Consider the following 26,555-nt stretch of genomic DNA (forward strand, 5'->3'; position numbering starts at 1 on the left):
CAAGTCAAGTCAAGGCCGAGACCGTAACCAAGGGAGTCCGAGTCAAGACCAAGTACGGTATGACAGTAGGGCAAGACCAAGATGAGCCCATGTCAAGATTCAGTCCAGACGCTCAGATGTGTTAATTTGCTGGTTGTACTGGTTGTCTTTCAACCTTCTCTTGAATTCACAACAATAACCCGTGCACTTTGATACTGTCATTTTTTTTTTTACAAATCAGAACACAGTACATACATAGAACACAGGCTCATTCAACGACCAAATATACTTTTGTTATTATACATACTTGTGCTACATTATTTTGAACATAAGAATATGAAGTGTTTTGAAACATAGTCACGTGAAATGTATTGGCACGATATAACTCCACATGCAGAGCTGGACTGCATTGTAATGGGAACGCTACAACGGGAGCAAATACTTGTTTAAGGAAACGAGGTTATGGTCTTGGGCGGTGTTGAAAAAATATATATTTCGAGGCTTCGTAGGCTGAGTCCAAGACAAGACCTGATATAATTTCAGCTGAGTTTATGACAAGGCCTGGACCACTGATGTGTGGTTTCAAGACCAGGTTCAAGAACAAGACAGGTACCACGAGTACCATAAAACCAGGGGCGTAGCTGGGGGGTCCTGGGGTGCCCGTCACCCCCCTCCCCTTTGTCGGACCATACATTTTTTTCTATAGCCGCATAAGAATATTAGAAAAGCGCCCACTGTAATTTTTCTAACTTTTTTTTTTTTAAACTAGATTGTCGCCTCAGCCTCATTAGGGTTTCTATAACCCAGTATGGACGTCCTGTGGTTTGGGCGCGAAAACCCAGTTTGTCAGAGTGTGTGCAGGAGGGAGAGGTGGATGTAAGTGGAGATATGTTAAATAATACACAGTGCGATATGAGCATAAAGTGCGTGAAACGCACAGAACTGGCAAATAATCCGAATCAGCAGGCAAAGTCGTAATCGAGGAAACAGGCAGGAAGTCAATCGAGGTGCGGACAGAATATCAGAGGCAAAACCATACAAGATCAAGGGACGAAAAACAGGAGTCAAAAAACCAGGAGGTCAACAAGAACAGTGCCAGGAAACAAGGCTCTGTAAGACACACTAGACGCGGCGTAATACTTCGCATCGTCCTTGCATGAGCGCAGTCCTTAAATACCTCAAACATAGTTCACTGATTAAAGACAGGTGTTTTTTGTTATCGGCGTGCGTGAGTGCCAGAGCTCATTAGGCGCGCACCCAGCGCCCGAGCCAAGACACGCAGGACTGACACAGTTCTGCGCAAGCGCAACACGATCGCACTAGAAAGCATGTTCAAGCTGCCAGTGTAGCTGCAGTCTTTTTAGCTGCGAATTATGAGTATTTCCTCTTGTGTTAATAATTCGCCATGTCACAACAAGCGAAACTTTCCTGCTTCTTTCGATGTGAAGACAGGTAAGCAATTTATTATATATTTTTTTCCATCAAAGTTGCATTTTGTAGCTTCGAAGCTAAGTTTTAGTGCTGTTTCTAGAACACAACATCAAGCAAATGTGGAAGAAACAGCAATAATGGAAGAGCCGGTTTCTAAGATACCTAAAACTAGCAATGGTAATTTATTTTTTGTTACATAATGCACTCAAGGGGCGGCACGGTGGTGTGGTGGTTAGCGCTGTCGCCTCACAGCAAGAAGGTCCGGGTTCGAGCCCCGTGGCCGGCGAGGGCCTTTCTGTGCGGAGTTTGCATGTTCTCCCCGTGTCCGCGTGGGTTTCCTCCGGGTGCTCCGGTTTCCCCCACAGTCCAAAGACATGCAGGTTAGGTTAACTGGTGACTCTAAATTGAGCGTAGGTGTGAATGTGAGTGTGAATGGTTGTCTGTGTCTATGTGTCAGCCCTGTGATTACCTGGCGACTTGTCCAGGGTGTACCCCGCCTCTCGCCCGTAGTCAGCTGGGATAGGCTCCAGCTTGCCTGCGACCCTGTAGAACAGGATAAAGCGGCTAGAGATAATGAGATGAGATGAGATAATGCACTCAGGCTGCCAGTCAGTGTGTGCCCCCCCCCCTTTGAAAAAATCCTAGCTACGCCCCTGTAAAACTAACATATCAAGTTCCACAATCAACTGTTCGGTGCCACCTCTATAACAATACTGTTTAGAACAATCTACAGACCACATTTTTTTAATTTATGACTAAAATTACATGCACACTTTTAGCTCTATAAAATCAGTATCTGTGACTGTCGTGGTATCAGTCAGGCCTTATTCACTACGACACAAATTAATTTAAGCTATCATCAGCACAAGAAATAATCTTACAGTATAATGAACCCACTTGCCATTTGCGCCATTTTCTCCCTCGGCTGCCACACAGGGACGGTTATGAAAAAATGGTGAACATTTAGCCGCAGTCAATATCTGTAATGCCTCTCAGAGCTGCACTAGAGAGAGTAATGGAGCAAGTAAATCCCAGTGGAAACTGCGGGACACTAATCATTGCGCCTAGGCGTGTCCCTCAGCTGTCTCTATAACATCTGTAATGTCCCTCTGAATGCACTTTCAGAGGCCCAGTCACTGTCCTTTTATCTTTCGGATCTCGAGTATGCGCCGGCAACGTCATTGCATCGCACTAATGGTGTGATGGGAGAAGAAAGGAGAGAAAAGGGCAGGGAGGTGGAATCTGAGGGTCAGCCATAACAGAGAAGAGAGGAGAGAAGGGTCAAAGATGACAGGTGGATGAGGTAAGCTCGAGTCCTCTCCCTAAGAAGTCTTCATTACTGCACTGGAAATGAGTTTCTTCGAGAAAGATGGTCTTGTTAAGACACGGTTAAGACAAGCGAAGACACACACCGCACTGACCTGGTTCACCTAACTCAACTAGAGTGTGTGTGTGTGTGTGTGTGTGTGTGTGTGTGTGTGTGTGTGTGTGTGTTTTCGTGTGTGTTTTCTCTTGACGGATGACTAAGGCTACGTTCACACTGCAGACTGAAGTGACTCAAATCTGATCTTTTCGCCCATATGTGACCTGTATCCGATCTTTTATTGACAATATGAACGACACAGATCCGATCTTTTCAAATCCGACCCAGGCCGTTTGGATATGTGGTCCTAATTCCGATTCCTATCCGCTCTTTTCATATGCGACTTCAGTCTGAACCGCCAGGTCGCATTCATCCGACTTACACGCCATCAACAAGCCACAAACGTCACTATTCTGCGCTGAAGTAGGCGGCGGGTCTCTCAAAAAAAGTTACAACAACATGGCGCATAATCACGGGCACAGATAGAGGGTGGGAGTCGTCCCACCCAGATTTAAATTCACCTCGTTCGGTCCCCCCCCCCACTTATAGGGAGGAAAAAACGTCTATGCTGTCTTTCTTTGCATAAGGCAAACCTCACGGAAAAATCAAAAGACTAATTACCATTCGGTTTATTGAGGTGCACAGCAGTGTATACATAGTTGCAACAACTCACATAAAACAAAACAAAGACTGATATTCGGTTGGTTGAGCTGCGCAGACTGCACAGGTTGCGAGCTCGAGCTTGGTTGCTATGGTAACCCACAACAAGTTTGACAGGCATATCGGGGTTGGAGTTGGTTTGCTGGCAGCTTTGTCTCCCCCAGTTTTTTGTCCCCCCCCAGTTCAAAAAACGTATCTGCGCCCCTGCGCATGACATCAATGTGAGGGACGCTTCGGGCTGTGAAGGTTCTGAATCTTCTCAATGGAAGGACGCAGAGGTTAGGGAGCTGATTTCCATTTGGGGGGATGCAGCTATTCAAGCTAGATTGGATGAGTCATACCGCAACCGGGCGGTTTTACTTCCGTAAACACTGGCCATGCTCACTGCGTGTGACGTCGTCGTATCCTGCAGTGCGCATGCGGAACACTTTTAGGTCGCTTTTCGTTCATACTGAGGATCACATACAAGTCACATATATTTGTTAATGTGAACGACCTCAAAAAAAAATCGGATTTCACAAAAAAATCGGAATTGAGCATTAAGCCTTGCAGTGTGAACGTAGCGTAAGAAGCTCTGTAGATATTCCACACTGATGCAGCAAAACAAAGAGCATGAATAGTGATGGCATTCGTCCTCATTCCATGAACGCAGCACATACAAACCCAGAACAAAGGCGCTTCTCAGAAAAATCGATTCATTTTAAGCCTCTCATAAACAGCAACTCAGTTCAGTTCCGATCTGGTCTTTGAGAGAAATTGTAGAGTAATTTTTTTTTTGGCTCATTTTTCAATGTGTTAAATCTCCAAACTCAAGGTGAACGGCGTGCGGTTCTATTAAATTATTATTATTATTATTATTTAATTTAAAAAAAAGAAAGAACAGGTTCATGTGAGGTCGTCACTGTGGAGATGAGGATCCGAAAACTTGGAATGCAGGACCACTGAGAAAAGAGAGAGAGAGAGAGAGAGAGAGAGAGAGAGAACTCAACTGGCTGACCTTGGAGTTTACTTTGAATCCGATTAAACCGAGAACAAAGAGGCAGAGCAAAATTCTGTGCCATGAACTGCATCAGTGAAACCGTTTATAAAGTTCACCTACGGTACCAGTCAAAAGTTTGGACACATTTACTGATTCATAGCCCCCGCATTCATTGGCATTTTTAAAATCGGCGTGCTGTAAGCACTTTATATTCAGCACATCGATAAGTTACGTTTTGAATAATAATTTGTCCGAAACAACTTGCGTTAAATTATCAACCTGATAATCTTGTTTACGCCTCAGCAGCTACCGATACTAGACACGCACTTAGAACTAAAACTTCATTCACAGCTGGTTCGGGGTGACCTCGTATCATTTGCGCTGTTACAATCAAACTGGCACAAAAGGATGACTTCTACTAAAAGGTTTACGAGAGCAGTTTATAAGAACGGGGATGGGACGTGCATTCAGATCGACACCCCATTCCGAAAGAAGAAGAATTGGTTCAAAGTTTAGAGAAGTCACTTTGTGGAGAAGATTCCAGAGAAGTGGCCAGGCTTTGGAAGGAATAAAACAGTTTGGGATGCGCTGTTATAGGAAAATAATGAATGACAGGGGTGCTGTGATCCTGCCCAATGTTACCATCCATCTCATTATCTGTAGCCGCTTTATCCTGTTCTACAGGGTCGCAGGCAAGCTGGAGCCTATCCCAGCTGACTACGGGCGAAAGGCGGGGTACACCCTGGACAAGTCGCCAGGTCATCACAGGGCTGACACATAGACACAGACAACCATTCACACTCACATTCACACCTACGGTCAATTTAGAGTCACCAGTTAACCTAACCTGCATGTCTTTGGACTGTGGGGGAAACCGGAGCACCCGGAGGAAACCCACGCGGACACGGGGAGAACATGCAAACTCCGCACAGAAAGGCCCTCGCCGGCCACGGGGCTCGAACCCGGACCTTCTTGCTGTGAGGAGACAGCGCTAACCACTACACTACTGTATCGGCACATCTCAAAGTGGTTTATTCGTCTGATACCACAACAGTTTGCCAAATGTTCATTCAGTATCACCAGTTTACAGGTTTGTCCACAAAACACGCTTGTTCCTGTTATCACTTATGTTAAACACTGGTCTCTCTCTTTTTGCCCCATCTTTAAGTTAAAACGTTAAAAAATAGCAGCTTGTCATGTTACCAAGAAACAACAACGTGCACAATATTTGTTGTCGTTATTGCTGTTGTCATCTGCACAATATTTGCTAATTCCGTAACCCACACATACACTTGCTGACTACATGTATATTTAACAGTTATTCCACAAAATCGAATCGTACACAAGCTGATTGCCGATGAGGCACGTAGCGTCAAGTCGGCTATAAGCCATGTACAACGAGATTGAATGGAATAACTGTTTTATTCTATCCACATTAACTGGATTTTGAGAAACAGAGCATTTTTTTTAAACTCGAGAAATAAAAACATTACATACGTAGGATGTCCAACGAAATCGTTTCCGCTTAACAAACTGGCGAAATGACAGTAGCAATTTGTGAAAAATGCGATAATAATAATTCTTGAAAAAAAAAAAGATGTGTTCAAATACTTTTATTCCAGGGGCGGCACGGTGGTGTAGTGGTTAGCGCTGTCGCCTCACAGCAAGAAGGTCCTGGGTTCGAGCCCCGTGGCCGGCGAGGGCCTTTCTGTGCGGAGTTTGCATGTTCTCCCCGTGTCCGCGTGGGTTTCCTCCGGGTGCTCCGGTTTCCCCCACAGTCCAAAGACATGCAGGTTAGGTTAACTGGTGACTCTAAATTGAGCGTAGGTGTGAATGTGAGTGTGAATGGTTGTCTGTGTCTATGTGTCAGCCCTGTGATGACCTGGCGACTTGTCCAGGGTGTACCCCGCCTTTCGCCCGTAGTCAGCTGGGATAGGCTCCAGCTTGCCTGCGACCCTGTAGAACAGGATAAAGTGGCTACAGATAATGAGATGAGACTTTTATTCCATATTTTGTTGTTTTTGTAATTTTGGGGGTTTTGTTTTCGAGTAGAGTTTTTATTTTGTCCTCGGTTGGTTCAGCAACACGCGCCGCCATTTTGTTTTTCTCTACTCACGGTATATGAGCCGACAGCCTAGCAGTAGAGTAGCCAATCAGAGCGCGCGACTGCTCATATCCAGTGAATGTGGATAGAATACATATTTGCATTAATTCCTAGTGAAACAACTGATCTTGTTTCATTTTACTCAGGTTCTTGTACGCATACGTATTGTAGGTCAGCAGGTTCAGTTTTAGAGATTTACTATACCAGGACACACACACACACACACACACACACAAATGATGCTGCAGCTGTGCTGAGAGTGCATGCCCGATGCTAGGATGCTCCATGTTGTGAGTTCCAGTGAGCAGGCAGATCAGTCTTACACACCTACAGGGCACAAGTGACATTGGGCCTGCTACACACACCAGTCTGTATTTACACAAGCACACACATTCTCTGTGTGCTCAGCAAGCACTGCTTTTCGTTAAGTATAACAGTGTGAAGGCCAGTTCATTTCCAGTGAGAGGAAATTTGGCAGTATATAGTTAGGTCACCTTCTGAGCCCAGAGTAGCTAATGTGTCTAAGAACACCATTTCGAACACTTCCACTTAATAAGCAGTGGCAAGAGCCGTGGCCCCGTGGATGCATCTCTGCACGGCAAGCCAAACAAGAACATAAGAAGCAATTAGGAACAATGGCTACCGCCCTGCCGCTCAAGGAGGGTCCGTACACACCTCACACATGCGCATGGTACAACTTGTGCAAATCCATTCTCACTGTTCTTACTACACAGGGCAAAGAAGTTGAGCACAGGTAGAGGGAGATGGAAAAGACAGAGCTGCTGGAAGGGATACAGCTTGCCCTGAAGTAGACGGAGATAAATTAATCAGGTAGGGATGGTGGTCGGCACGGTGGTGTAGTGGTTAGCACTGTCACCTCACGGCGAGAAGGTCCTGGGTTCGAGCCCCATGGCCGGCGAGGGCCTTTCTGTGCGGAGTTTGCATGGTGTCCGCGTGGGTTTCCTCCGGGTGCTCCGGTTTCCCCCACAGTCCAAAGACATGCAGGTTAGGTTAACTGGTGACTCTAAATTGACCGTAGGTGTGAATGTGAGTGTGAATGGTTGTCTGTGTCTATGTGTCAGCCCTGTGATGACCTGGCGACTTGTCCAGGGTGTACCCCGCCTTTCGCCCGTAGTCAGCTGGGATAGGCTCCAGCTCGCCCGCGACCCTGTAAGACAGGATAAGCGGCTACAGATAATGGATGGAAGGGATGGTGGTACTCTACAATTTGGTTTTGGCAAATTCCCACAAACTAGCCAGCTCTCCCAGTATACTCCAGCTATCATCTGGAGAGGGTGAACGCTAACAAGTGCTTCGTCTGAGACACATGAAGCCAGCCAAGAGCATCTTTTTAAACTGCTGCCCATGCTGCATCACAGGGCAAAGTAACATTCTCAGAGGAACGCACTATCTGACATCTTCTACATACATGAACTCACAGATGCCTATGAATGGATAGCGTCACTGTGACTGACAGGGTTACAGCGAGCATGCCGTCCCTCCAACCCAGACAGCAAGGCTATTTTTTACTCTCTCGCCCTTCCAGCCATGACGGCTACAGCATCGTCAATATTCAAACTTGCGATCTACGGACAAACGCTTTTCTATTGCACCACTCGTGAGCCCCACTAATCACTATTTTAGCCAAGAATTACCCCGACAGATTTGGTCCTCGCAAATATAGGATCCCACAACAGGTTATGGTCTAAGTTTACAGGAAGTGTATCTTTCTGTAATGTGTTTTCACTCTGGTGACTAGGGTGACCACTAGGGTGACCAGATTTCCCTAGTCTGAAACCGGGACACTTTTGCGTGCAACCATGCTCATGCACGCACACCTTTTTTTTTTACGTAAACGTGACACTCAGAGAGGTGCTGTTATTTTGTTGAAGCGCACATTTATCAACATCTCACATGAAATAAAACCAACAGGCGTTTTGTTATCTAGTAGCATAGATCAGTTAAACACAGATCAGTTAAATTATGGTCAGACAACGGATTTTGTAATGGCTGAGAATAGGCCAGGCTGTGTCCATAGGCCACATTTAAACTGATTTATTTCACCTGTTTGTGAGAACACCAAGAAGAATGCATATGCACATGTAGGCTAGATCTCTAAAATTGTATGCACTATAGCATGAACTTAAAAAGTAGATATGTGACCTCAGCATAGCCTAGGTCAGAATCAACCTTACTAACCATTCCCCACTACTGAATGAATAAAGCAAGAAGATGTGTACAAAAGTGAACACTTTAATGGAAGTGAACAAGCTGTTCAATATGGCCAAACTGTCAGAATGGTATGTTAAACAGAAACAAAAAAGAGACAAGTGATTTGAGAATATACACTCAAACAAAACAGCAATAAAGGAGGAGAGGGGCGACAGCCCGAGGAAAGCCCCCACAGGAGCGCACAGCATTTGCAACATAGGCTACCCAACTCAGTACAAGAACAAAGCACAGGAACAAAGCTAAGGCGACTGTCAATCCACCCACCCGAAACAAAATGCATTAGCCTACGTATATTTACAAGAAGAGTGAATCTTTTCCAGTAAAATTTCCGGATCAACCCCGATGTGCAGTCCATAGATCTGAAACTCTGGTTGTGGTGAACGACGTGATAGGCAAAGGTACCTTCCTCTGCTGCCCTTTTCAGTTCAGCACTCCCAACGCTGACTTTGCTCAAGAAATTGGTCACACTGCTAGCCCCTGCCTCAACCCACCGCTCGTGTTTAGCCGTTTTAATGTGATCCTGTATATCGGCGTTACCACCGTGGGCTACGGAGAAGGAACACTTACAGTGTGTGCAGTAGGCTTCGTGCGCATTGTTCTGCACCTCTCGGAGGAAGGGGTAGGTGCCCTGTAAATCTTTGGAAAAGGTACATTTTCTTTTCGGCATAATTGCTGCGGCATTACTGCTGCTAGCTGCTAGACAAAGAACATTCGCGCCAGTTAATGTTTATTTTATTGTTGCATGGCAACACGTTCTGTTGTCTGGAATAATGTGGCTAAATAAACACCCATGCCACAGGGCCAGGGGGCAGTAACCAGGAAAGTTTGTGATTCCTGTCAATTCATCAAAATAGCAAATGCAGACATTTCTCCGCTAATGATTCCCACGCTGCTCAGTCGCAAACGTCGCGAGTGGCGAAAACCAGGACATATCCGTGTCCCGACAGACTTTTGTCGGGACTCGGGACACACAACCCCAAATCGGGACTGTCCTGGTAAAACCGGGACGTCTGGTCACCCTACACTCACCTCTCCACTGCCTATCCCTACTCTGATTTATGTATTGAGTGACGAAGTACAGTAGTAGACTTAACTGCTCGTTTGAAATAACATAAAAAAGAAGTCGTTTTCTATGGCTAGCTAACTTGAAGATGTATAAAGTGATATCGGATTCCGACATGATCTCACTATGAATATTCGTAACGTAACGTGAGCTAACTTAGGTGGGGTTTACATTAGACCGTATCAGCGGATCATTAGATTAACATTTTTAAAAACGATTAGCGTGCACACAGCAACGCCAATACACGGATATGCTAATCATGTGACTAATTAGACAGCACGTAAGTTGAAATGTGTAAATGTGTAATGTGTAAATTTCTCCTCAGCGGCTCGGCTCCGCAGGCATCCTGCGCTCCAAATCACTCCGCCCTGAACAGTGAGTGCCCTCTGGAGGGTGCGCACTCCGGCCCTGCGCAGCTCACAGAGCGCGCGAGTGAAGCGCACGAGCAGTGATTCGGGACTGAGCCGCTGTGTGTGTGATCCCAGTGCATGTCGGGCATGCGCAAGTCACTCACCACTTGCAAGTGGAAGGATGGCAAGCCTAAAAACAATCATAACTACACAATGGGCAGTATTTGCATCAGTATTTGCAGTATTTTCATACTTTTATACTCTTTAATGAAAGGTGATACAAGGCGGAAGTCTGCGCCGTTTTTCAGCAGTCGCGTCACATGACCAACGCCAGCGAATCAGGAAGGTGGATGTCACAGTGACGTTGTCCAATGACGATGCCAGCTAGAGCTCAGCACAGCGTATCCGCGTATCTCAATGTTTACACAGCACCGGACCAGACACGAACTGGGTTGAATACGTGGGCCCTGGCGGATTCCCGTTTCCCGGCGTTTTAACGTGAACGGACAGTGCATCCGCGAAGAAAACAAGACAGATACGGTCTAATGTAAACTTGGCCTTAATAACAGAGCGTGTCTGACAACATCACTCACACTTTTTTTTTTTAAAGCCGTATGTCCTCCATCTTTTGCCGCTTGGGGGGTTCTGACATTGCTAACTCTTGTTTGAATCTAATCGTTTTTGAGCACATGAGAGGAGAGCGAAGCAGACGGGGAACTGGGGATGCTTCTGCACTGCAAAAAATGATATCTTAGCAAGTGAAAATATCTTGAAAATAGTTGAAACAATCTGGCATTTCCTATTAGAAGAATACAAGACACCGGTTCTGAGATTATAAAACTTTGTTCTCGATTGCAACCAACTTATTCTAAGATGTCTTATCAAGTAAAAATATCTGTCCGTGCAGCAAGACACTAGTATTAAGTCATTTTCTCCTCAAATTCAGTTTTCGTTTTTTTTTGCAGTGTGCATGGTCCTAGTGCCTGCACCCTCTCCTGTTTTTGAGCAGGCGCTCTTTCCGGGTGGTCCTAGTGCCTGCACCCCGGTTTGGTTTTTTTCGGACCTTAAAATATATATGTGTGTGTGTGTGTGTGTGTGTGTGTGTTGGGGGCACTTTCAGGGGGCGTGCGGGGTGCTGTCCGGGGGGGAGCAAGCCCCCCCACCCCCCCACCCAATATAATGGTAGGGGAAACACTGGATATTGACCTGCTACCTATCATATATCAAGCAAGTGCTCTACAATTTGAGCTTCTTCGCAAGTCGCCTTACATAAAGGCAAAACAACGTGAAGGGAAAGCTCAGGGTAATAATGGCTGCTTTCAAAGCTTCAAAGATGCTCTCATTGTCAAGAAAGAATAATGAAGTGGTTTCTAGCCTGATTGAAAAGGCAACTCAACATCTAAACACTCTTCAGTCATTTTTGCTTTAAAGTCAGGTGCTATCAGGATAGCACAGCTAAATAAATAAATAAAAACAGGCAATAGCAATTATAGCGGCTTTGCAAAGAAAGAACAATCCAGTGCCAGAATAACCGCAGCAAGCAATTAGACCTTCTTTTAATCAACTGGATGGTTTAGGTTTTTTTTTTTTTTTGTTCTGCTGTGACTTCAAATGGTTCACCAATGTAATTACTCTCGAGAAGTAGCGACATTTCTCTCACAGCTGCCAGGCATGTTTATAAGTAATAGTAAAGAATGAACATCACACTTAGAGGAATCATAATTACCACCAAATAATTACCACAGGCCCACACAGAAATCCAGCACAAGAAGGACAATAACAATCCTGCTTTCTATTTTAATTTTTTGGGAGTTCTATTAAGCTTCAAGAACTAAAAATATATATTTCTAGGTGCTAACTTTGCTTTGCTCAGCATTAGTGACACTCCAGGCAAAGCTTTTGCTAAAACCACCAATTACCCAAGAATATTTCCTCCCTTTGCTACCAACTCACTTGGTGCAGTGCATTTCTCGAGTGAACTAAAGGGTACCAGAACCATTTTTATTTCTCGCGCCCCCGTGATCTTGACACCACCATTCCATTAAAACGCTTCCTGTCATTGGTTATGAATCAAGAAGGGTCAGGAAAAGTACTAAAGCACAAAGCATGGCTTCAGAATGTGTCAAAATTTCAGACAAACAGCTCAAGGGTAATAAAAATAATAAACTTCGACGTCTTACCTGGCCGAGCGTCAAGTGCCCCGAAATCCAGCGAGTATTTAACCACATGGTAGTTATTCCAGACATAAAGCAGGTTGTCCCTGGGGTTGTAATCTACGGCGGCGATGTACTGGTACGAGTTGGGGAAAGGGATGTCTAGATAGCCGTCTTTGGAAAGCTCCGTGTTGTAGATGTAGTCGATCCTGTTGCCTGTGGCCTCGCTGTCGTCGTCCTCGTAGACGCTCCGGAGCACATACAGCACACCGCAGATCATGAAAGCGTTGGAGGCTGAGCGTTTATCATAGGCTGTGTCCCAAGTACCTTCCACACGCAACGTGTAGGGGTTCAGCTGGCTGACCACAATGCGACCACTGTTCTGCTCAGTGGCGTAGATCACCCACAGTCCATTCTCATCTACAGCCAGGTCCAGGTCTGACTTTCCACCCCAGCGATAGGGTGACGTGTCGTGGTAGTTGGCACCAGCTATGATAGCCTCGCCGCTCTTGATGCGCGTACGCAGGTCAAACTTGACAATGTTCCTCGTGCGCTCCTTGTTGAAGAAGAGTGCGCCATCATAGACGACAAAGCCTGTGCCATCCACCCGGTGAGGAAGTTTGTACGTAGTCGTGGGTCGTCCCGCGATAAAGTCCTCCTTGGTGGAGTACTCGGTAAGGGTGTCTGTGCGGTAGGGCGTCCACGGCATATAGTAGATCTTCTCCGAGGCCTGCAGAGGGTCCTTACACCACGCGCCTGACTGGTGATCAGACTCAAACAAGTGCTCGCTTTGGTACACACCCCTCAGGAGTCCTGGACACAGGAAGACTACAGGACACAGGAGGACAATCAGGGCAATTTCACCACTGATAACCATTGATAACATAATAAGAGTCAGAACGACAGCATGAGGTCTTTCACAAAATGAGATTGTTCATTTAACCGGTTAATGTCTCCAGACAGTTTCTTTGTCCTTAAGACTCTGGCGAAATGAATTCAACTAATCCTGGTCATCAAATAAAACTCGCCAAATGCCCTTCTGGGCTGATTTATAATAAAAGAGCAGCCCTTAAGTCTCAGACACTGATGTGATGCTAAAGCATCTCACATTTACCCAAGCAAAGGTTGCGCTGTAAATTTTGATAAATATGCCCAGGCGTCTTATTGGCAGTTGGTCAAGCAGGGTGGCGGCTTCGGAGACACAATAATTATTTTATATTTATTACTATCTGAACATATTCCCTCCCAATGGTAAGCCCAAGCAGATATAGTCAATTTGTGTCATTTTGATTTATAATGCCTGCTTGCCCAAAACTAATAAGAGCCCATCCCTCTGCTTACAGTTTCCCAGCTGAATCGAGTTTGCAAGCGCGTCTGAGCCTTGGTTTCAATAGCTATGGATCAAGTGGCCGATCCATATGACTAAAAAGATTACTTTAGAAATATTGTCTAATTCCTATTAATTTGTGTATCATGTACTGACACCAAAGACAATATCATTTAGTCAGAAGTAGTTAGCAGGCGTTTGTAATTAAACGCTGCACTTCTCTGAGATTCGGAGGAGCTGACATGCATCTTTTTTTTTTTTTAATCGCCTCTAATAATTACAGTTTGAGCAGAGTGGAAAAAGTTCCCACAGTCTTGAATGAAACATGCAGCTCTGCTTTTGTCTCACGTTTACTCATCCTACATTTTATCTTCTTTGGAAAGTGATATAAAATGCCTTCTTGGCTTAAAGCCTATGAACATTGTACAGCTCGAGGGAGATTAAACGATCAGGAGATTTCACAGTGATTAGATGGACGAGGGTATCATTTTGGAGGTACAAGATTCTTTGCCGATAAGACCGCTTTACAACATACAATTCCTCGTGTGTCCTAAAATGCAGAGTAGTCCAGAAATGCAGAAGGTTGGTAACCCAATAACCGCTTAAATTCATTATATATTCATGAGAAATCCTGCTGAATGATCTTTAGTTCCGGACGATATGACCTTCATTCCGATTCAAAGCACTGCCCTGTGAAGGAAAGAGATATGGGGCAAAGCAATGCTTATGCAGGCATTATAAACCTTAATAGGGTATAATATTGGATAGTTGATATTCGGCTACATTATACAATTGTTATAATGTGCCTGAGAATGAAGAAGAGAACCAATGTGACCATTCAAACATCTACAGTGTCATAAAGACACCTTTCTATGAGACACCGACTTTTATAAAGTACCGGAAAGAACATTTGCCCGAGTATATGTTGGCATTAAAAACATAGAGTACCTGGTCTTAAAGGAATAGTTCACCAAAGTGGAAATTTACCCAATTATGCATAACTCCAGTGCTAAAATCAGGAAGCGAGCTTCGGATATCAAACGTGTCACGGATGATTGAACACATTTACATTTCAATTATACCTTTTCCTATTAACACTCAATCCTGAAAAGTTCTAGTACGCCTGATTCAGGTCACTGATTAATAATTATGATGAATTCGGTGGTTTTTTGGGAGGGGAAAAAAACAACAACAATAACACATATTGCAATACGCGCCAGCGTCGGAGCTGGAGAACCTTATTCTAATGAGAACCCGTATTCTCATGAGAACATCACTCATCACATTTGAAAAGAATCTGAGTACTAAAACAGGACCAAAGTTCAAATCTCAAAAGGTTAGACAATACCAAAATTATATTACCTTTATAAACATAATGTCGACAACAGTATGGACAATAATTAAGTGGCCAGCGGAGACACATTTTAATTTTGCCAAGTGAGAAGCTACCTGGCTCAACAACATCTGGGCAAAAAGATACACTGAAGTTAACCTGATCATGTGACATCAGCGCTATGTCTTTCTTTTAACTTCTTTGGCTTGATGTTGGGGCGGCACGGTGGTGTAGTGGTTAGCGCTGTCGCCTCACAGCAAGAAGGTCCTGGGTTTGAGCCCAGCAGCCGGCGAGGGCCTTTCTGTGTGGAGTTTGCATGTTCTCCCCGTGTCCGCATGGGTTTCCTCCAGGTGCTCCAGTTTTCCTCACAGTCCAAAGACATGCAGGTTAGGTTAACTGGTGACTCTAAATTGAGTGTGAGTGTGAATGGTTGTTTCTCTCTATGTGTCAGCCCTGCGATGACCTGGCGACTTGTCCAGGGTGTACCCCGCCTCTCGCCCATAGCCAGCTGGGATAGGCTCCAGCTTGCCTGCGACCCTGCACAGGATAAGCGGCTACAGATAATGGATGGACGATGTTTCTGCCAACATGAGCAGCACTCAATTTTTTGCCATAGTGCAAGTTTCTATTATGTCTTTTTTCGTAGGCATGATAAGCTCAAAAGGCAACAAACTTATAAGGGCCAAAGACAGGCTAAGGAAAAGTAGCCTTCTTAATCCTTATTCAGACTGTATTAGTTCTATACTTGGAGGTGGAGTCACAATTAACTTTTTTTTTATTTTAGTCCTCAAACCCATCATGTCATTCATTTGAAGGAATAACCTCAGGATTTAGATAGACAGGTAACAAATTAAAAGAAAACATACGCTAGCTGTGCTGTGCTCTACTATCTTAGCTTCACGTGTCCATTTCAAGGTTCAGGTTACTGCAAATACGATGCAAAGCTCTTCAGACTGATTGTCTTTATCCAATGATCAAGATTTCTGTCCTGGTGGGAGCCGTCACTTCCAGGATGACCAGATCTCATCCTGTTGCCAGATCTCAACTCCAGATTTTGAAGGACTATAACATGTTAAACAGAACTTCCCACCGCCCTCATCAAAACACCAACTGAAGGAAGACCTTCTGAGGGAGGAATAGTGTTCATTGCTCCAGTGCAGTTCCAGAGACTTGTAGAATCATTGCCAAGGCACAGTGAATCTGTTCTAGTGCCCTGTAATAATGGAAACCTCTTGAAGAGAATTTATGTTGTTTCTTTGGTTGAATCTGTCACCCATCTGTATAAGTACGGGCAGAATTAAGGCAGTCCAGGACTTTTTGTGGATATATATATATTTTTTATCTGCCAAGCAAGATTTGCCCACTAATGGACATCCAAGGACATGCCTGATCAGTCACGGTTCATTGGGAAGCTTGCTAGAAATCTAGGTATTGTTATGTAAATGATATCTTATGCAAATAAAACCAGAGACACAAGTCTGCTAGCAAGTGAGTTAATACAGTGTCTTGCAAAAGTATTCATCCTCCTTGGTGTTTGTCCTGTTTTGTCGCATTACAAGCTGTAATTAAAATGGATTTTTGGAGGGTTAGCACCATTTGATTTACACAACATGCCTACCACTTTAAAGATGAAAATTGTTGTTTTATTGTGACACAAACAATAATTAAGATGAAAAAAAAAAACAAAAATCTGGAGTGTGCATAGATATCCCCCCCCCCAAGTCAATACTTTGTAGAGCCACCTTTTGCTGCAATTCCAGCTGCAAGTCTCTTGGGGTGTGTCTCTATTAGCTTAGCACATCTAGCCACTGGGATTTTTGCCCATTCCTCAAGGCAAAACTGCTCCAATTCCTTCAAGTTAGACGGGTTGCATTGATGTGCAACAATCTTCAAGTTATGCCACAGATTCTCAATTGGATTGAGGTCTGGGCTTTGATTAGGCCGTTCCAAGACATTTAAATGTTTCCCTTTAAACCACTCCAGTGTAGCTTTAGCAGTATGTTTAGGGTCATTGTCCTGCTGGAACGTGAACCTTCGTCCCAGTCTCAAACCTCTGGACGACTCAAACAGGTTTTCCTCCAGAATTGCCCTGTATTTAGTGCCATCCATCTTTCCTTCAGTCCTGACCAGCTTTCCTGTTCCTGCAGATGAAAAATATCCCCACAGCATGATGCTGCCACCACCATGCTTCACTGTCGGAATGGTGTTCTCATGGTAATTATACTTTTTGAACAATAAATAGAACACATAGCCAATTATGCTGATGCACTGAGCAGATATTTTTGTGTAATCAAACCAAATCATTTATGCTAATCCATGGATTGAGCTATGAGGTTGAGCACACAAAGTAGTGCTGATGTCATATCATCAAATTCGTGACTTAAACTTGTTGACCCACGGATGCTGGTCACTTGGCAAGATCAGGATTAGGGCCAGCAAACAGATGATGAACAGACAAGCATGCAGAGTGAAGCTGAAAGACAAATCGAGAGAACAAATGTATATAGATGGCTGATTAAGATGAAACATTTTGCATTGACACAGGGCAAGCTCTTTCTAACCAACCAACCGTCCATTAACAACATCATGATTCCTCTTAGATCTGGGTCAAAGGGCCGCCACCATCAGTGTAAAGACAGCTGTATGGGAGAATGTGTGCAAATTATGCATATTTCACAGTTACCATTGCAGTTCTCTATGAAATGTGTGTACTGCTGATTTAATTCCCCGTCTTTGCTGCTAGGTTCTGCTCAGTCAAATGTAACATGTTACTGTGACAGACATTAGATCAGAGCAGTTATTAAGAGCTTCATTCAGCACTTTACCCTTTGCCATACTGTACATTTTGAGATGCTTTTCTGCTTACCACGGTTGTAAAGAGTGTTTAATTGAGTTACTGTCGACTGAAACCAGTCTGGCCATGTGTATATCTGCGAGGATGTATCGCTCACCCTTCCAAATCCTCACACCATGTTTCCTGCTTATCATCCTCAGCCTGTAGCCTGCACGCCTCATCATCATGATGTCATTTCCAAGCCTGACAGCTTACTGGTTATTGATTGGAAGATGCAGTTGATTTCAAATGAGGTGGCTGAGTCAATACGGCCATCCAAACACTGTGGTGGGATCCTATGAGATTTAATACACCTCGCACCAACCAGGCTATTCTGAATGTGTCATTGTGAGTTTTAGCAGTGGAGTCAGGAAGAAATCGATTCTTTTATAATTACATGAGGTGCATTTGGGAAGACAGGTCTGCTTTAGGTATACTAATAATCTATATGTGTAACAGCTCTCCAGGGCTTGGAAGAGTTATCAGATATGTTCAGCAGATTTTTTTTTCAGACCTGTGTGTGTGTTTGTGTTCAGCTTTTCCCTATACACTCTTACTCATCCAAAGGTTTCAGCTTGCATCATAAATAGTTCTTCGATTTGCTTGATCCATGTAGAAATCTCAGTGCAAATATTTTACAACAGAAGGTTTCCCTTTTTAGAAAATGTTCAAAGGAGAAGATCTAGAAACTTTTGTTTGAAATCTAAATCTAAAGAACCCTGCAGGAACCCTCCTTCCTAAAAGTAAATTTGTTATCAATGTAACACCTACATGCATAGCTAAAAGCTTGGCTGCTTGTTTTGGTAGTTGTTTGGTGCTCGAAGTATCATTAGAGTTCTCTGATTTGTGTCTTCTGGAAGAAGGTTTACAGCTTCTACATAGAACCATACGGTGGAGGGTTCCAAGTACACCCCTTTAAAGGGCATATTCTGAACCAATTTTGTTTTTTTAATATGAAAGTATGTCCCTTTACACACTCATCCAGAAGGGTAATTTTGCACAAGGCCATCTGTCTACAGCAGAAAAAAATAAAATAACAAAACGCGTCTGGAAAAATCCCAAGGGAGTCTGGAGCCAGATTCGTGACGTCACCTGCGGAAGCGCCAGCAGGCTGCGCGAGCTTTGCACGGTTTCAGTGCACAGCCTGTGTAGACCAAGCGCTCCCATTTCTCTCTCATTGTCTGGACTTTTGGGAAACGATGAGTACTAATCCCATCAAGATTGGTGTTGCTACACCCTCCTACGATACATCTGTTAACCATTTTAATAATTACGCGATAACGTTGAAGAAATTTGCAGAAAACCACCAGGTCGTTTTCTCATAAACAAACCAGCGCTGACGTAGGATTCAGAGGGAGGCGTCCCGCACGCGACGTCACGAAAATCAATGTTTGCCGGGAAATCCAACTGCCAAGTTTTTTCCGAGGCGGACCAATTCACCTCAAATGGCTTGATTTCAACTGAATTTTTCTGGTATTGCGCAAGGTAAAAAAATTGCACAAAATGCAAAATGTTACAGATATTTGACCAAAGTTTAATATAAAACAGGAGAATTACATTGATCTTGCTCCTGAATTTACCTGTGATATGCACTTTAACTATCCAAATACTGAATATTCAATACGCCCTTAGTGGAAACGCATCAGCTAACACCATAAAGCTTTCTCTGGTTTATCCATTTTGGGGACTTTTAAAATGTCTGTGTAGATTTCTACAATGGAAGTTTTCAGAAAAGTGTTGAAAATGTTCCAAGTAGAACCCTGTTTGTAATCGAGAAACGTTAAAAATTTAAAGAACACTCAATGCTGAAGAACCCTGATCCCTAAGGGCGTATTAATTTAATTTGCATTCTAAGTATGGATCATAGATATCTACACTAGAGAGCTATATCGCTAAAAGCTTGGCCTGTTTTTGACCCTGTAAACTGGATAGTTCTTTATCTTCAAAATGTTCTTCAGCAACTGAAATTTAATCCCATATGATTGAGAGAAATCAAACACGTATGTAAAGGGTTTAGTTCATAATCAGTAGCATGTGCATGTTGTATCGAGTGCTACTTTAAAGTATCATATGGGTTCTTCAGGTAGTTCCCTCTGGAAACAGCTTTAATCTAGAAGCATTTATGCAGAAGCCTGTAAAAGTAGGTTGTATAATGGGTGAGGCTTCCAAGCAGAACGCCTGTAGTATCCAAAGAACCCTTGACGAATCAGTTTCGAAGGGTGTACAACATCCATCAACACTCTTTCTTTGAAAAAAAATCTGAGATGGTTAGCTCTAGACTCCTCAAACTTCTCAGTTCTTCGTTCTGTCTCTCTGGAACAAACCTCAACAGCCCTGACAGACGGTTTCTGTTTCGGACAAGGTTCCAAGGAGCAAATAAATTTCACGGTCCACCTGAGATCGCGTTTATTTCATGAAGATGTATGCATGAACATATCGATTTATTAGAATCATCAAGGTTTCTATTCTTGAATTTCCCATTGCTACAACTCATGAGGTCCAGGTAGACTTTATTTATAGGCGATTTGATTTGAAGCTATCGAGGTTTGGATGAAACCAATTTAAGACACCAGTCAAACTGGCTAGTGCATATTGATAAAGTGGGTTGTCAACGTTGCCAACGTTGAAATTAAATTCTAAAATAAAAGCATAAATAAATAAATAAAAATCATGGGCCTCCTGGCAATGCTTCAAGGACCTGCTTTGAAAACCAGTGATCTAGGGCACTAATTTGAAGACAGATTTTGTGGATTGACAGCTAGATGGACACCTAACTTGGACATTTTTGTGTGAACCCAGCAGCAAAGTAGGAATCAAACCAATCACGGGTGTGAAAATGAGGATGGGCGTGGATAGAGGGAATCTATTTACAATGGCTTTACTGAAGGACTACGCAGGGAAGAAACGACACCAACAACACCAAAATGCACACCACATCTGCAGAACACACTTTCATAAAGAAAACGTAAAACATTCACAAGTCATGAATCATCCTTGATATCAATCATTCTAGCAACCCACAGGATGCTTTTCTTTCTTATAATTCTTGGATGAATGTTTTACGCAATAAGAGTGTGACGAAGGTTTCAAGGTTCTCCAGTGGTGCTCCCCAACAGTGTTACGTCGACACATCAACATTATTCGGTGGCAGGGGGTTGTGGGGAGAAGCGGGGGGATAATGGGGGTGAGGTTGTGAGAGGACATTTCACTTTACCTTTCTGTTCCACTTCTAGAAAAGGCATGGAAAAGAACACAGAGAGAGAGAGAGAGAGAGAGAGAGAGAAGCAGGGGAATGAATCATCACATAACAGCCATATTATTGCACATATATAAACGGGTCAACCTGTATCCTGTAGAGAGAAAGAAATGTCAAATGTGTTTGTGGAGAGTCGGTGTCCTTGAAGAAATTCCATTCCGATAAAGAGACAGGGTTAAATGTGATGCAGTTTAGTGTTTTAGTCAGAAAATAAAATACCGCATAAACATTTATAAGTGCACTTTTGTTTGAAGTGTGTAACAGTCGATGTGGTCAAATGTTCTTTGGGAAGTTTATTTAATAATTCATAGAAGCAGTCTCCAGCGTCGGTGCTTTGTGACAGTCAAAGGCAAAGCTGTAGGTTTTCCCCCACAGGAAAGTCTTCAGGGCTTCAGTGCAAATGAGTTTACGTTTTGTGATTTCTCGTTGACAGTCGCCTGCCTTTTTGCCTTCTGCTTTACGAGCGAGAAAAAAGAAAGGCTGGTGTGGGACATGTCACTCTTTTATGGTGTGTCGTTCATTAATAAAGAAAACAATGGTTAGTGCTGGCACATTCTTGTGGTATATGAGGAATAAAACACTTCACAGCACCTGACGGTAGCAATGACCGGCCATTTTTTTAAAGTAGTCGTCATAGTGTTGTGTCATGTGTCAAATTAAAGAGTGCGAAGAGCTGAATTGAAAGCTTGCTTCATTTTGTAAATATGTCTAAAGAAGCAAAGTTATGCGCATTTGAAAACCTAGGGGTTTATAAAATTTCTATTTCTGTCCGTTGCCCCGGTCACAAACCAGCATTCTTCGCGTTTAAGCCAGTGTTGTAGTCGAGCCACTAAACCTCGAGTCCGAGTCCAGTCTCGAGTCCCCAGTGTTCAAGTCCGAGTCATTAAAGAAAATTTCCAGTCGAGTCCGAGCACAAGACTCCACCCGCACCATTTGACAGTAGCTGTTGCTGCCTTTATGTGAAAGCGTGTCTGCTACTGTGTCGGACTAACGTTCCTGCTTGACTGCCCCATTTTAGTTAATAGGCTACAGATAAACAGCTTGTTCATCGCTCGGCAAACCCCGTCCACTATCAACAGGGCAAATAACATGAGAGGGGGTTAACACTCGCTAGTTCATCAGTCAGCAAGCCCCGCTATCAACAGGGCAATGAACATAGCGTGTCACTTCCTTCCCTGGGTGGAGTCTTGCCAAATGACAATTGAAGTTCGAGGTCGCCCCCGTCGTCTCCTCGATAGTTCTTCTACATATGGAACACATAGCAGTGCATTTTTTCCCACTGCATGAGATGTCTGTATAAGCAAAGTGGACAATCCTAGCGCCTTCTCTCCAGGCATTTTAGCACCGTTAACGTTGGTTTGTTCCTGAACATGACGTATGAACAGGTGGATGTGCATTCTCTTCTCTTGCACAAAATTAGTATAAAAATGAATGTAAATATAAATATCTTATGCCAAGTTATTATGGCATGTTATGAAAAATAAAGAAAAATCAGAGTCCTCGTCTCCAATTTACGAGTCCGAATGCAGTTAATGCACGAGTCAGAGTCATCAGTGCTCAAGTCCAAGTCAAGTGTCCTTAAAATTAGGGCACGAACCGGACTTGAGTACTACAAGCTTGGTTTAAACATAAAAGGCAGAATTGAGTGGGTATATTCACTTTTAAACTGTGGACACCAAGCATGACTAGCAACGGTGGTGCTCGAATGTGCCGTGTATAAGAGGGTCAAACTTTTGCTAATTCTCTTCAAAGCAGTATTACTGATATTTATACACCTTCTCATTTTCTTCTCCATGAAAAAAAAATTAAGAAAATGATTGATTTTTAGACCTGGCGACTTGTCCAGGGTGTACCCCGCCTTTCGCCCGTAGTCAGCTGGGATAGGCTCCAGCTTGCCTGCGACCCTGTAGAAGGATAAAGCGGCTAATGAGATGATTGATTTTTAGGAAGGATGTAAAATTTTCCTTAGTGATCCGATCTTTCGCGGGCACGAGACAGTAAAGTGTTCAGCCGATTTCATTGGAAAATCAAGTCAACATGAGGTATACGACCAATAGGTGGGAATCATGAGTTTCAAGCTGATTGAATCAACAGTGAGCGAGCTGGAAGCAACAACATAACACACGGACCGGTGACGAATATCACAAAAAAAATCCCAAATTGGCGGCGCCTGTGAGTTTGGTGTATTGCATTACACAATGTTAAAAAAATGCTTCAAGTAAAAACTCATCACAATGCCACACAAAACTAACAATATTCAGTGGTGCTTGAAAGTTTGTGAACCCTTTAGAATTTTCTATATTTCTGCATAAATATGACCTAAAACATCATCAGATTTTCACACAAGTCCTAAAAGTAGATAAAGAGAACCCAGTTAAACAAATGAGACAAAAATATTAGACTTGGTCATTTATTTATTGAGGAAAATGATCCAATATTACATATCTGTGAGTGGCAAAAGAATGTGAACCTCTAGGATTAGCAGTTAATTTGAAGGTGAAATTAGAGTCAGGTGTTTTCAATCAATGGGACGACAATCAGGTGTGAGTGGGCACCCTGTTTTATTTAAAGAACAGGGATCTATCAAAGTCTGATCTTCACAACACATGTTTGTGGAAGTGTATCATGGCACGAACAAAGGAGATTTCTGAGGACCTCAGAAAAAGCGTTGCTGATGCTCATCAGGCTGGAAAAGGTTACAAAACCATCTCTAAAGAGTTTGGACTCCACCAATCCACAGTCAGACAGATTGTGTACAAATGGAGGAAATTCAAGACCATTGTTACTCTCCACAGGAGTGGTCGACCAACAAAGATCACTCCAAGAGCAAGGCGTGTAATAGTCAGTGAGGTCACAAAGGACCCCAGGGTAACTTCTAAGCAGTGTTGGGGAGTAACGAGATACATGTAACGGCGTTACGTAATTTAATTACAAAATAAATGTAACAGTGATACATTACAGTTACTGGAGAAAAAATGTGCAATTCAATTACAGTTACTTACGAAAATATTCAGAATTACAATTTGAATTACATCTGAATATTGTGAGTAAAACCTTGCCAAAATATTAAATAATATTTTTACTGTTTCGCACGTTTTCCTTATAAACATCCTTTGCCATTTCCCTCCACAGCCGATATTTTGATAGCCATTCTGGACCTTCTGATAGGCTCTCCTATTACGTCTACATTTGCAGCACCATCACTTCTGTTACTTGCCTATGCATGCAGCGACCTGAATTTCAGTTGCCAAACTACCAGAAATGTCACATAAAAATGCATTCCACTGCTGGAAATTTAGAAAACATTTCCGATATGTCACGGAAAAGGGCATAAATTTTAACTGTGCAATGTAATGCTTGTTTGCCGGCTGTCAAGATGTTGTCCACATCGAAAATTATCCATGTCGAACCTCAAGAAACATCTAGAGGTAAGTGCTGCTTACTATAACTGCAAATGAAATATCAAATTAAGCAGGGAATTGCCAAGACTACCTTCACAGAGCCATACAGAGACCGTTCTGTATCTTAACCGTTCCACACGCTTATAGTGTGTCCAAATGAAAATGTATGCCTATTTTAGATCCATATTTTCGTTTCACAACATTACGCTAGCTATTCTAGATAGCTATCCATAGCTGAGATGTTTGAGCCATACATGCCACACTTGCCCTCCCATTTGCATTAAAATCTAATGTACGATTCTCATGCAATAGGCTACATATCGATATATTGTTAGTTAATTAATGTTGGGCCTGATGTTAGCACTCCTGACTTGCTATAGCTGTATGTCATTGAGAGTTTGCTAGCTAACAAACCCCTGAGCGATGCTAATAAACCCCCCCGGGTGCCTTGCCACTCTGCTAACCCCATGCTTTATATTGGCTCGAAGGCATGGTTTTAGGCTACTTCATGATTTGTGATTGAAAATTGACTTTAGCAGAGTAAGTGATGACATAATCAGATGAAATATCATATCCTAATGAAGAACAGACAGAAAATAAAATGTAATCTACAGTGTCAACAGTTTTATCATTGGCAAAGAGCTAACACAGAGACGAATCTCACAAGAATTAAGAGCAGCTTATTCAGTTCTGTCGCCTACAATGTTAAATGTTTTAAATGTTACAATTAAAAAAAAAAAAGGTTGTGACTTTGTATCTGTATGTCAACTCAGATTGATTTTACAGTAAAATGTGGCTTGAAGTCTGACCTTGTGGTGGTTATTATTATATTATCTTTATAAAAGATGTGATGTTAAGTGATGTTAATTCATGTATTAAAAGGGGTTCAGTAGACAGTGTTTAGTATTGTTTTGAGCTTAACACTGCCAGGTTTAAAAATTTGAAAATGGTTAACGGCACAGAATACTCATTCAAAAATTAGAAAAGTAATCAAAAAGTAATCAAAAAGTAATTAGTTACATTACTCAGATATAGTAATTGAAATAGTTAGACTACTATTACATTTTAAACAGGGTAACTTGTAACTGTAACGAATTACATTTCTAAAGTAACCTTCCCAACACTGCTTCTAAGCAACTGAAGGCCTCACTTACATTGGCTAATGTTAATGTTCATGAGTCCACCATCAGGAGAACACTGAACAACAAATGGTGTGCATGGCAGGGTTGCAAGGAAAAAGCCACTGCTCTCCAAAAAGAACATTGCTGCTCATCTGCAGTTTGCTAAAGATCGCATGGACAAGCCGGAAGGCTATTGGAAAAATGTTTTGTGGATGGATGAGACCAAAATAGAACTTTTTGGTTTAAATGAGAAGCGTTATGTTTGGAGAAAGGAAACCACTGCATTCCAGCATAAGAACCTTATCCCATCTGTGAAACATGGTGGTGGTAGTATCATGGTTTGGGCCTGTTTTGCTGCATCTGGGCCAGGACGACTTGCCATCATTGATGGAACAATGAATTCTGAATTATACCAGCGAATTCTAAAGGAAAATGTCAGGACATCTGTCCATGACCTGAATCTCAAGAGACGGTGGGTCATGCAGCAAGACAACGACCCTAAGCACACAAGTCGTTCTACCAAAGAATGGTTAAAGAAGAATAAAGTTAATGTTTTGGAATGGCCAAGTCAAAATCCTGACCTTAATCCAATTGAAATGTTGTGGAAGGACCTGAAGCGAGCAGTTCATGTGAGGAAACCCACCAACATCCCAGAGTTGAAGCTGTTCTGTACGGAGGAATGGACTAAAATTCCTCCAAGCCGGTGTGCAGGACTGATCAACAGTTACCGCAAACGTTTAGTTGCAGTTATTGCTGCACAAGGGGGTCACACCAGATACTGAAAGCAAAGCTTCACATACTTTTGCCACTCACAGATATGGAATATTGGATAATTTTCCTCAATAAATAAATGACCAACTATAATATTTTTGTCTCATTTGTTTAACTGGGTTCTCTTTATCTACTTTTAGGACTTGTGTGAAAATCTGATGATGTTTTAGGTCATATTTATGCAGAAATATCGAACATT

At 42.9% G+C, this 26,555-nt stretch overlaps 1 protein-coding gene across 6 annotated transcripts in view; it reads right to left on the reverse strand.

The window, feature by feature from the left end:
• The window catches only part of LOC132883412 (adhesion G protein-coupled receptor L3-like), a 734,936-nt gene that overhangs the window by 251,886 nt on the left and 456,495 nt on the right, over window positions 1-26,555 (reverse strand). For 5 of the 6 annotated variants that reach the window (XM_060917028.1, XM_060917030.1, XM_060917026.1 and 2 more), the window contains one exon: window positions 12,342-13,142. The exons of the other annotated variant lie outside the window; for it this stretch is intronic. In XM_060917028.1, coding sequence (XP_060773011.1) covers window positions 12,342-13,142 — 801 coding nt within the window. The remainder of the gene's footprint in view (window positions 1-12,341; window positions 13,143-26,555) is intronic. 6 annotated transcript variants of the gene reach the window in all.

The sequence above is a fragment of the Neoarius graeffei genome, chromosome 3 (assembly GCF_027579695.1).
Source record: "Neoarius graeffei isolate fNeoGra1 chromosome 3, fNeoGra1.pri, whole genome shotgun sequence".
Classification (NCBI taxonomy): Eukaryota; Metazoa; Chordata; class Actinopteri; order Siluriformes; family Ariidae; genus Neoarius; species Neoarius graeffei.